The sequence below is a fragment of the Vigna unguiculata genome, chromosome 1 (assembly GCF_037176805.1).
Source record: "Vigna unguiculata cultivar grain cowpea cultivar isolate G323 ecotype 2 chromosome 1, ASM3717680v1, whole genome shotgun sequence".
In the NCBI taxonomy this organism is placed as follows: domain Eukaryota; kingdom Viridiplantae; phylum Streptophyta; class Magnoliopsida; order Fabales; family Fabaceae; genus Vigna; species Vigna unguiculata.
Window position 1 is genome coordinate 12661891 of NC_140792.1, and position 13798 is coordinate 12675688.

The window sequence follows — 13798 nt, forward strand, 5'->3', positions numbered from 1 at the left end:
TGCAAAACTCTCGTAAATGAACCACGTAACCCTTCCCCTGTTTTGAAACCTATATTTATAGTCCAGGATCCCAAACGACGAAAACTTTTCCCGCCAAAATAATACCCCAGACCAATTGACACCATCATTGCGAAAGATGCGACCTTTAAAAACGACGGCGCCAAAACGTATTGATTTGACCCCTGACACCCCCTCACCTACCTTCAGACCGTTACCACTTTTTTAGCCTTAACACTGTTCATCACACTTAAAGGCTGGGGGACTGGTGTATCACACCTAGCCGATTCCGCTAGCATACCAACACATATCACCCTTGACCGACAACTCCTATCGGACAAGGCTGGGGGACTGGTGTACCACACCTAACCAATCTCAATCAAATAAGTAAAAAATGCATCAAAGCAGCCAAGTATTCAACCTAGGCCGAGCCAGTTTAACCTATACCGGAATTGGTCAATTTAACCATATAAATGATAAACCTCACGAACATGCCAGAGACAACCCAAATACACGACCTGGGACGCTATGGTCTCGAACTTGACTGAACAAAGGCTAAAGTAACAACAAAATGGCCAACACGGATAGTACGCGGCCAAGGACGACAAGCCAAGAAGTAAACGGATCAGACCGCTCTCAAAGACTTAGTAAAATGGAAGTCCCCGCGGTCGATGGACCTTAGGGGCCTGGGTTAGGGCCCAGGCCCACTCATAACCGAGGCTAGGGCCCAAGCCAAGGCCCGGCCCATTGGATAAACGAACATCATTAATGCTCTATAAATACGCATGGACCCCACGAATTAAAGGTACGCATTCATTAATCACTGATTTGACTTTCTGAGAGCTTTGACTTACTTGAGCTTCGGAGACTCTTCTGTAGGTAACCCTTCCTGGGTTTAAGCTGACATGTATCAACCGGGGAGAGACCAACTGAAGAGATAGCGGACTACATGGTAAGGTGACACTTGTGCCTAACTCATTTTATTTGTTCTCTACAGGAACACACACACACACACACACACACATATATATATATATATATATATATATATATATATATATTACAGATATGTACATGTTCATATACACACATATTACCATACATAACTTGAATTTTCCACATTTTTCTATCCTTTAATTCTTAGCACCTGATCCCCAATAAGATAGTTCGTGTTCTACATCATCTAAGGATTACTTCAAGGTGACTTGGAAGGCACTTGCAAGCAATGGAAGGTGAATGAGGTGATAGGATTTCCTAATCTGTGCTAGCCTAAGGAAGGTGGCTAGAGGTAGAGAGAGGAAATCTCTAGAAAGTGGTGACTCTCAAAGGCAATAGAGGGAGGAGTGCTCAAATCTTTTAACTCTTTTCATTACATCAATCATTCTCATTTATTCAAACCAATCTTTACTTTTGCTGAGTTTTTCAAGCCAATTTCCCTTCCCATTGTTTTAAACTCCTCAAAAGATTTTACAAAATTAGACTTTGAGTTAATGTTGCCTACTAGGTTTGAGACAACTCAAAGTACACAAAATTATTTTTGTGAAGTAGGTCTTGTTCATCTTCAAGTAACTTTCAACAAATACAACAAGACCTTCTTTTGTCCTCTACTTTAGATATACTCATGCTTATCAGTATGGTGTTCATTCCACTTTGAATATATCTCATTTAATTCTTTTTGTAGGATCCATGGATGATGAACACCAAGATTTGAGGGCAAATCCTCTTCAAAGGGGAGGGGATGATGTGACCCCAACAAGCCCAACCACAAATGCATCAACAAGCCCAAGCCCACATAAAGGCCCAATCACTAGAGGCATGATGAGAAAGATTCACATAGGCCTCTCACAAGATGATCAAGTCAATCATGGGCTTTTTACATTATTCACATGGACTAAAGAAATCTCTAAAATATGAGATGATGCATGAAGGAAGTAGTCTAGATTTAAATTGGGCCATTGTTTAGGCTTTGTTTTCAATAAAAGCTAGAACACTTTTTGGGATCAATTGGGTCGAGCCCAATTTGCTACCTTTGGCCAAGAATTACTTGAGTGACTCTCCATTTGGATGCAAGCAAAGCATGAACTAAGCAAGGAGAATGTGATGGAAGCATGGTGCGTGTGACTAGGGCAAGGAGAGTGTGATATGCCACTTGGCATCATCAAGACTCATCTACTACATCACATGGTCTACAATCAAGCTTCTTCTCCAAGCTACATTTGCATTTCATCTTCGTTGCATTTTCTCTTCATTTGGCCGACCATGTGCCTATAAATAGAGCCACTCAAATATTGTAATGGTAACTCTTGAATTGCTAATAGATGCTAGTGTTTGAGATCACTCCACACTTCTATTAATTTGAGAGCACACATGGCTAACCTTCTCCTTCATCTCCTCTAGCTCCACTTCTATTCTTCATCTTCACCAAATTCTCCATTTCTGAGAGCTAACTTCCTCTAATTCTCCAAATTCCGCTGCACTTCATCTTCTCCTCATCATTCTCCATGGATTTCCTCCCTCTCCTACTCCAAGGACGTCCATCAAACATGCTACGGATCATACACCGCAACGCCAAGTAGAGTTCCCATATACGAACATAGTCTGTATCGTCTCAAGACTACCAAACTCGTCAGCCAACAACTGAGGAGGGCAATCTATCTGGACCCATCCGTACTAGAAACAACCAGCACACTCACACCGGCAACACGCATCAACTCGAGCCACAACTCAAGGGGTCCTCGTGTTCATCCACCATCCCGAGCCATAACTCAAGGAATACCACGTGCTTAACCCCTATCCCGAGCCACAACTCAAGGGATATGTTCCGAGCCACAACTCAAGGAACACCAGCAATCCCACCTTTAAAGCATCACTAGATGTATTGTAGATCACAAATACACAATCAAAACTCAAAGCTGTAACAATATAAATCGCCTAGCGGGGGACACGTGCCGCCACGCGCTGCCAGCTCCCAGACCGCCTAGCGGGTGTCGCGTACCGCCAGGCGCACAACGCCTTATTTTTCCTCTTGCCATCGCGACCGTCGGGCGGAACTACTCCTGCCGCAGGCGCACACCACTTCGAGATCTCTTTGTTGTCCCGCTACCGCCTGGCGGTTCACATCACACCGCCAGGCGCCATGACAGTACAGCTCTTCCTGGTTTTTCTGCTCATGTCTTGCGCAGTTTCTTACCTCATTTCCACCCGCTCAATCCCAGGTATTATCTAACTTAAGTGATTTCTAACAATGGTGAGGTCCAATCCTCAAACTTCCTAACTTAATAACAGAACCCATTCAATCATTAAATTCCCTCCTCCGTAACCTATTAATTCCTCTTAGATCCTTTACCAATAAGGGGTTGCCAAGCCTATTACACTGTTTGACCTCTCATCTGCTATATTTGGTTAATTCAGTAAACCCCCTTGCACCAACTTATTCAGTTCTTAGAATCTCTGCTACGCCATAATCTAAGAAGACCCCTAATATCTGATATCACTACCACCTAAGGAAATTTCCACCCTTGTAGTTCATACACGACTCCATCATCAATCCTTCCCAAATGTTACTAAATTTCATCTACTAATCCTAACCCAACGGAAACAGAATACAACCTCGGCGCACAACACTTCAACCTGCAGCAGCATTGCCACTGCATTGGCACCTGGCGGCCAGCCCCGTGCCGCCAGGTAGTGCTTATCACCTGGACATTTTTCCAGATTTCTCCTGCACTCAAAACCCCACCATTTCTCCATCTCTGAGGATTCCCACTGCAATGTAATCCCAGTCCAAGCATGATCATGACAAGTCCATATTTAATTACCTTGACCATTATCCTTATGTCCAATTTACGGTAATTACATTCGAATAGTAAACAAAGATATAACACCTTAAAACCCTAACCTATACACACTGTTCCATTCATCTCAGTCGTTAATTAGGTGATTATACCTACTATTGGATTAGCATTATCACCCCATAAGATTCCCCACAGACTTCTACCCGATCAGATTTAACCCAGCAATCCAGAAAAACCCAAAACGAGTAAAACTGCCCCGCGCCGCCTGGCGGTTCAACCAGTCCTGCCAGGCGCTTCATCAGCAACCCAGAAATTAAGGCTACGACGCTTGCGTCGCCTAGCGGCACACTCCTGGCTCCCCTAACCTAGTTTTCCTTCGCTTAAGCTTGATGATCAGAATTATTCCCTACGCCAATGGTTCCCTTAGCCTTCACACAATTCAGTCCCCAAAATCCCTCTCAACCTCACAAGCTCTCAGATTTTCGTGCTCTCTCTCTGGTATGCTTCCCAACTTGTCAAACCTTTGCTCTTAACCTAATTTTCCCTTTTAAAGTGTGCCTAAAACTAAGTGATTAATCCCAAAACGAAAATGGCATTAATGTGCCATTCAACTCCCCCTCTACGACTACCTTTCCAGCCTCCTTTGGCTGCCCACTCATTTAGGTTTCCTTTCCACCTTTCCATATTCAAGTCAAAGCCAAAAATGCCAAAAAATATAAAATTAATGTAAGTTCTCCAAGGCTTGAACCCATAACCATGCAATCACCCAATCAATATCAAACCATTTAACCAATTCATAGTTCATGCTAGAAGTCACGATTCAATCATCATAATATACAAGAACATGGTTTCATAGATTTAATAATAAAACAATAACACCAAAGTTAGCATACATAGGACTCGAACCCAAGTCCTCTCACACAAACCAAAGTACTCTCAACCACTTGAGCTAGCACTTTTCCACATTATGCCAACCATAATTTAATGTCATAATTATTTCCCCTCCCGCATTTATTAATTAATTAAATTCTACGGGTCTTACACTTCCATCCCACCCTTCCAGGGAACACTACGGCTCCTACCCCCGCCGCCACCCTCCCTACCACCCACATCCAACCTTATAACATCCCTCCCACCCTCCCCACCACCCACATCCCACCTTACAATATCCCTCCCACCCTCCCCACCACCCATATCCCTCCTCACCCGCTACCATCCACACAACCTAGACGCCGTCATCCTTTTACTGATTTCATTGCCAACACCCCCCTCCCTGCTCAGTGGAAACCTTTCACACTGGAACGCTATACAGGTGAGACCGATCCAAACGAGAACCTCAAAGTCTATATAACCCATGTCACCCTCTACACTTCTCACGATGTCGTTTTCTACAAGGTCTTCCCTACCATCCTTAAAGGCCCCGCCCTCGAATGGTTTATAACCCTACCACCATACTCCATCGACTGCTTTGACACCGTCTCCCACATGTTTACTACTCACTTCACCGGCAACCACCTACATAAAATTATAACCATCTCTCTTATTGGCGTCAGACAGGAACAAGACGAGACGCTCCGGGCTTTCATCGACCGCTTCACGAAGGCTGCCCTTCGCACACCATACCTTAACCAGGAAATAATACTTCAGTGTGTGGCACTCACTCTCAAACGCAGCCCATTCGCCAACAACATCTACTTCCACCCACTCGCCTCCATGGATGAAGTGAAGCTCCGTGCCACGGACTACATCCTCGTGGAAGAGATGCAAACTCTCCACACAAAATTCTGCAACGACTATACACCCTCTACAACAACCCCCCCTACACAACCTTCCCGGCCTGACCCTAGACCCAAAGAACCCCGGCAACCCCGCTTACGCACCCATAAATGTTCCTCGATCCCGTATCCTTGATGAAGCCCCGCAGGCCAACCTCATCCCACTAGCACGCAAGAGATCCACTCCCCCAAATGCAGACATGACTAAATATTGCCGCTATCACCGAAACAACGGCCACACCACCGACAAGATTGAAGAATTGGTTCGTGTTGGCCACTTCCACCACTTCATTCGCAGAGACGACCACCCTACACGATCCGACCACCGACGCCCTCCCCACGATTCTCGCCACAACAAATGTCCTAGCCAACCCACCAGTCGTGATCCCCAACCTGCTCACACTGATATTGCCCTAACCGACCACCCACTATGCGACACTATTAACATCATCTATGGTGGCTTCGCTAGGAGGGCATCCACCTCATAAGCCAGAAAGAAACATCTCTGCCACCTACAATCCATCAACCACATCACCCATTCCCACCACAGACGCCACATGCCTCCCATAACCTTCACAAACGATGATTTCCATGGCCTCAATCACCAGCAGGATGACCCCATGGTCATAACGGTTGAGTTGGAAAATTATGCCGTCAAGAAAGTCCTCATCGACCAAGGTAGCTTAGTTGACATCCTCTATTGGGCAACATACCAGAAACTACAGCTCCTCACCACCGCTATGGTTCCATAGGATGAGCCCATATATGGCTTCTCAGGGGAAAAGGTCTCCACCGCGGCTACATCGACCTCCATACTATCTTTTGCGACATCACTCAAACCAAGACAATCCCTATCCCTTTCCTTGTCGTCGACGCGCCTACATCATATAATGTCCTTCTCGGTCGACCATCCCACAACACTCTCGGCGCAATCGTATCCACACCTCATCTGGCCATGAAATTTCCATCCTCATCCGGAGACATCCTTACCATCCACGGCGACCAACGGCTCGCGCACGAATGCTACATGTCCAACCTACGCCTACAACTTCCCATTCTTCAAACCAATCATATTGAACGTCTACCCGACTCTGACATAGCCTTATCTGGAGATGATTTGGACCCCAAAGTAGGGCTGAATGCCCGCCTTGAGCCGGTCAACAAAACTATACCACTAGAACTCCCTAATGGACGCACCATCAACCTAGGCACTAACTTACAACCCGAGCAGGACAAAATCCTTACACGTACCCTCATCAGCAACATTGACCTCTTTGCCTGGTCCATCGTTGACTTACCCGATGTTGACCCTCAAGTCACATCCCACAAACTCTCCATTTACCAAGATGCACGATATGTATCCCAAAAGAAACGAAACCTTGGTGACGAACATCGACTAGCGGCCAAGACTGAAGCCGACAAGTTACTCAATGCAGGGTTTATCGAAGAAGCCCGCTACACCACCTAGCTTTCCACCGTAGCCTTGGTCTAGAAAGCTAACACAAATGGCGAATGTACGTTGATTACACGGATCTCAATAAAGCCTATCATAGGGACGCCTACCCCTTACCCAAACATTGACTGGCTAGTTGACGGTGCAGTCGGTAACAAAGTTCTCAGTTTTCTTGATGCATATTCTAGTTACAACCAGATTCCCATGGCCGCATCCGACATGAACAAAACCGCCTTTATTATAGACAACGCTAACTACTTCTACAAAGTTATGACATTCGGCCTCAAAAATGCAGGAGCAACGTATCAACGACTAATGGATAAGGTCTTCAACCACATAATGGGCAAATGTGCCGAGGTATACGTCGATGATATGGTTGTCAAACCCCCAAGCCATCACCAGCACGCTCAAGACTTGTCCACCGTCTTCTCTACATTACGACAATACAACCTCCGCCTTAACCCTGAAAAGTGCATCTTTGACGTCGATCGTGGTAAATTCCTCGGTTTCATGCTCACACAACGCGGCATAGAGGCTAACCCCAAGAAATGCAATGTAATCATTGAGATGCGAAGCCCCAGCAGTGTCAAAGAAGTGCAATACCTCATTGGCCGACTAACCGCCATCTCCCATTTCCTTCCCAAATTGGCCGAGCAAACCCAACCCATCATTCAACTGCTCAAGAAATTGGCCAAGTTCTCGTGGAACGACGAATGTGATCAAGTTTTTCAAAAACTCAAAAACACCCTAACTTCACCACCCATCCGCTATAAGCCAGACACTCATCAACCCCTACTCGTCTACATCACCGCCACGGATCACACCGTAAGTGCTGCGCTTGTTTAGGAGGTCGATTGCACTCAACACCATGTATACTTCGTTAGTCGAACCTTGCAAGATCACGAAACCAGATACCAGATGGTGGAGAAATTAGCCCTATCCCTAGTGCACGCAGCGCGACGCCTACGTCCCTATTTTCAAAACCACAACATCATCGTCAAAACTCAATGTCTCTTCGGCCGTAGAATTATCTGAGTTTAACATCCGTTACGAACCCCACGGCCCCATCAAAGCTCAATGTCTCCTAGACTTCGTCAACGATTTGCAACAAACCCCTGAAGAGGACCAGTGGACACTGTACGTTGATGGTTCTTCAAACCCAAAAGGGGCAAGTGTCGGCATCGTCTTAGAAGGCCCCAACGACATCCTCATCGAAAAATCCCTCCACTTCGCCTTCAGAACATCCAACAACCAAGCCGAATACGAAGCCATCCTCGTCGGCCATCCCTCGCCCGCAAAGTCGGCGTCAAAACGCTAACGTGCAAAACCGATTCCAAACTCACAGTGGGCCATTTAATGATGCCCTTACCACAAAGTTCATTCACGAAGGGAAACATAGTTTGGAGAATGGCCAGCATCGCAAGAAAGAAGGATGGCAAGTTTTCCAACAATTGGGATGGCCCGTACCAAATACGCTAAGATGTTGGAGGAGTAGCGTATAAGCTTGAACAATTATCAGGCGAAGAGATACCCAATACATGGAATGTGTCCCATCTTAAGTTTTATTTCAGTTAAGACACCTATTGTACCGAATATTTGTAACCTTGGGTGTACTCTTTTTCCTCACCTGGTCTTTCTTCCCTAAGGAGGGTTTTGGCCAAGGAATTTTTAACGAGGCACCCCGAATTTCATGAATAAAACAAAGGGTTATTAACCTCACGTCTACTCCTTGTACTTAAATTTTAATCGTTTAAGTTCCCCACCCTTACCACAAGTAAGCGACCTGGGTCAAACAACCTTACTTCAATTTTAATCGTCTAAGTTCCCCACCCTTACCACAAGTAAGCGGCCTGGGTCGAACACCTTAACTTAAATTTTAATCGTTTAAGTTCCCCACCCTTACCACAAGTAAGTGGCATGGGTCGAACACCCTTACTTCAATTTTAATCGTTTAAGTTCCCCACCCTTACCACAAGTAAGCGGCCTGGGTCGAACACCTTAACTTAAATTTTAATCGTTTAAGTTCCCCACCCTTACCACAAGTAAGCGGCCTAGGTCGAACACCCTTAACTTAAATTTTAATCATTTAAGTTCCCCACCTTTACCACAAGTAAGTGTCCTGGGTCAAACACCCTTAACTTAAATTTTAATCGTCTAAGTTCCCCACCCTTACCACAAGTAAGCGGCCTGGGTCGAACACCTTAACTTAAATTTTAATCGTTTAAGTTCCCCACCCTTACCACAAGTAAGTGGCATGGGTCGAACACCCTTACTTCAATTTTAATCGTTTAAGTTCCCCACCCTTACCACAAGTAAGCGGCCTGGGTCGAACACCTTAACTTAAATTTTAATCGTTTAAGTTCCCCACCCTTACCACAAGTAAGCGGCCTAGGTCGAACACCCTTAACTTAAATTTTAATCATTTAAGTTCCCCACCCTTACCACAAGTAAGTGTCCTGGGTCAAACACCCTTAACTTAAATTTTAATCGTTTATGTTCCCCACCCCCACCACAAGTAAGTGACCTTGGTCGAACACCTTAACTTAAATTTTTAATCACCTAAGTTTCCTACCCTTACCACAGTAAGCGGCCTAGGTCGAACACCTTTACTTAAATTTTAATCGCCTAAGTAAAACAGCATATGACGTAGCATACCGAACACATCACAACATCATTCAACAAGTGTGTTCCTATCACATATACTATCGTCAACAACCACACAATAAAAATATCCACAAGATGCATCACATTAAAAGCAATGAAAAATATTGTACGAGTTATTATAGACTTAGGATTAATTGCGAATAGAAAATAATAAAAACCTACATCCTAAGCTGCTCAGTCATCACCACCCTCCACGGCCTCTCCCGCATTCATGTCCTCATCAGTTGTTGTCTTCTCTGCCTCCTCCTCAAGACTGTTTTTGGCTTCATTGATAAGTTGGTCATCCACCACATCCTTACTCACGTTGAACTTCGGATCTGCCGCATCCACGTCTTTACTGAAAAAGGCTACTTGCCTCAAGCCTTTCTAAAACCAATTAATATGCTCTTGGATGATGCAACCCTTAAGGTCCTCCAGCTCAATTTGTAGGCCTTCATGCTTGTCCTTCAACTCATCATAGTCGGCCTCCAAATCTGTAATTCGGCCTTTCAATTTCTCCTTCGAATCCAAACAACGCACCTTCCAAGTTGCCAACCTCTTCTTCTCTTCTTTCCATTCTTCCCTTTCCTTCTCCCACGCCTCTTTCCCCTCCGCAAACTTGTCGACTTTACCCTGCAACTCTTCCACCTTATCCCGGTTTCCTTCCGTCAACTCTCTTTGGCACAACGACCCAACTCAATGCCCCAATATTAGCGCCTTACTACTAAATTCTACCATCGTCCTCACCAGATGGTTCGACTCCATGCTATCAATTGAATTGATTAGAGTCTCAGACATATTGATCTCAATATCCTTCCGAACAGTTGTCTCTGGCAGTTCAATCAACCTAGCTTTTGGTCCTTTTGCACCACTAGACGACCCCGACCCTAGCAAAGCGGCCCGCACTTTCTTAACATCTTTGCCTCTGCCAGGGCTGGCCGGCAACTCGGCTTTCCTCTTTGTACCACCATGCACATGTACCTCCACTAGTGACTCTTGCAAATTGCAATTGTCGCCCTAGCCGCCTTCTCCTTCCACAGTGTTTGGAAAAGGGTCAGATTTTTCTTCCCAACTTGAGCCATATGTCTTGCATTGTACACACCAAATGTCGGTTAGTTAACTTAGACACATTGAAACATTTGAGTTACAAACAGATACCTTCAATATCAATAATCGGATGAACCGAATTATAAACCCTAACTAAGCCCTTAGTGGGCAGTCTATCTGTAAACATTATCAGCACTTCCACCACCTCCCTATTTGCCGCCGATAACTCATCAGTATTCATGTCCTTATATCGCCATGGGTTACACGTCCAACTAAAAGAAATTTAGTACTCCCATCCGCATTGAAGAAATACGACCTCCCTCCCTCTTTCACCACCACTTTGAAAAACCCATCCTTGAAGTGTTTGAACGACTGAGTAAACGCATCCAGTCTACTTATACTCGGCCTCCTCACCAAAGATAGCCATGTTGTCGATTGTCGTGGCCTTGTGTCATAGAAATACAAAAATGCAAGTATGCCCAGCTGTTCGAATGTAGTTGGGTAGGCGCTACATTTAATAAATGGAGCACCCCCATAGCGAAGTCGTCTAACGACAACCTCACATGCAATTGCAAAAAATGAAACATGTACATGTAGAAGAACTTATCGGCCACTCCTTCTTGCCCATGGCAAACGCACTCAACAACACTCACCCGCTCTAGCGATACTATGTCACGGTCCACGTCCCTCCCTACGACAGGAGTACAGTTTAGCCACGAGTTAAACATCCTTGCCCATCGGAACAACGACGACTGGTTTCAAACGTCAGTAGCAACCCAATCATAACCAGCTTTCGCCGGCTAACTGCTCTCTGTTATCTCCTCGAGAGGGTCTTCCCTCACTTTAGTTATCGTCTCCATAGGAATTCTCCCCACCCCAACCGCTGAGCTAACACTCCCCTCCTTAGGTCGTCTACCTATATCCTCTCTAGACCATATACTCCCACTACTCGATGATGACAACGACACACTATCACTAGTACTAGACATACCTTTTAAGAAAGAAAGATGTCGGCATGTACAAAGAACTAATCGGACAACTCTAACGCAGGCAGATCTCTGATTTCAGAATTCTTACAAATGAGCCAACAAAAACACATTCTCCACACAACCCTCATTTATAAACGACGATTCGAAACGATACAACTCCTTCCCGCCAAAAAGTCACAAGCCATATGTAGCATCGCAATGCACACCAAAGGTCACCAACCTTAAAATGACGGTGCAAAACCCCTTTGGATTAGACCTCTGACATCTGCCACCCTTTCACCTACCACAAACCTGTTCACATTTCAAGCCTTAACACTGTTAATCACATTTAAAGGCCGGGGGACTAGTGTACTACACCTAGGCAGCTCAACGAAACACACCAACACTTCTCATCTCATCCTTTGCTGCTATAGATACACTGGCAAAGGCTGGGGGACTGGTGTACTACACCTAGGCGGCTGAGCCTGACCATAGCCATAAAATCCGTCTACATAGCTCCCAAGGACGTAAATAATCACCATACATATGCCAAGAAAATGAAAGTAACCAGCCTAAACCCTTATAAGAGCAACCAGCCTAAGCCGCTAAAGAAGTAACTGGCCTAAGCCGGTAACTTAAGGAAACTAAGCAAGAACTTGACAAACTCTTAGTATTACCAGCAAACCCCTAGAGCCCACGATAATCGAACTAATTGACCAGGACTAAGGCCCAGGCCCACCTACGACCCAAGTAGGGGCCCAACCCATGACATGGCTAGACATAATTAATAATCTATAAATATGCATGGACCCCAACAATTAAAGGTACACATTCATTACTCCCTTAATTACGAGATTTTACTTTCTGAGAGTTTTTGCTGACTTGAGCGTCGGAGTCTCTTCCGCAAGTAACCCCTCTCGGGTCCAAACCGGTCCAAACCGAGATACCCACAGATAGCATATGCTAGCCAGGAGGAAGCCTACTGAGGAGATTGCGGATTGAGGTAAGGTAACGCTTGTGTCTGACATATCTTATTTGTTTTCCGTAGGAACACAATTCATAAAAGGTATTAATGCATGATGCTCTTCCCTTTTGCACTATAAATTGTCTCTTTTGCCACCACTCAGATGCATGTCCTATAAACCTAGAAATAATATACCTAATAATGTCAGATTGACTATATTTGCTAAACAATGATTACACCAACTTCTTTGTATCCCATGTCCAATCGTTGAATGATATTGGTTATATATCCTCCCCAAAGAATGGAATATCACTATGAATGGTACGATGCAACTCATTACTATTATGCCTATGCAACCTGTAAGATCCGTGAAACATGAATTCGTTAAATGATTGTGCATTGATTTGGCGTTTGCACCATTACAGGTTCAAACCTTGGTGAACCGAAATTAAACTTTCTTTTTGCCAAAATTCCCTTTGGCATGAAGGTGAAAGGGCATGGAAACCCTAGTTGGACAAAGAGCAGCCAGGAGTGACTGTAAAATAGCCCATAACGAGACATTGAATGGTCATTAACCTCCCATTAAATCTTATTTTCGTTTTGGATAATTAACCTAGCATTAAGGCACCATTAAAAGGAAAAATTGTGGTAATAGGAAGGGTTTTGCAAGGCTTTGATTGTACTGAGAAAACAGAGCACGAAAATTTGAGAGTGGTGAGGTTTGAGGGAAGTTTTGAGGCTGATTTGAGAACTAGGGAGGACATTGGTGTTCAATGGAAAGCATAGAAGATGAACAATGGAAGAAGCACGCCACTCATAAGGGGGATCTAAGCCAACCAAACCCTAGAGATGAGTGATGGTGCTGCCACTTGCAAGGAAGATAAGGCAAAGGTGAGTTCACTTCTAGGAAGGAGAGCTCACGAAAAAATGGTGGTTGAATGCACAAAGTTTATAACAAAATGATCAACCCTTTTACAAGACAAGGAGCACCCTTTAAATAGGAGTTCATAGGGGTCCTTTAGCAAATACAAAAACATGAAAAAGATTAACTAGCAAACCCTAAACCTAATGTGAGAGTGATTCTCGGCCAAGTGAAGGGAGATGATTGGTGGATGCATTCCCATGAGGATTCTAGGCCAAAAGAGGAAGGAGACCAA

The 13798-nt window shown here is 44.7% G+C and overlaps 1 protein-coding gene across 1 annotated transcript; it reads left to right on the forward strand.

The window, feature by feature from the left end:
- Positions 1 to 6123: 6123 nt before the first annotated feature.
- LOC146888711 (uncharacterized) lies at positions 6124 to 7034 on the forward strand. The gene is made up of 2 exons (XM_085665897.1): positions 6124 to 6244; positions 6352 to 7034. Exons 1-2 carry the CDS (start codon positions 6124 to 6126, stop codon positions 7032 to 7034), a joined length of 804 nt encoding a protein of 267 aa, XP_085522023.1.
- Positions 7035 to 13798: the final 6764 nt, after the last annotated feature.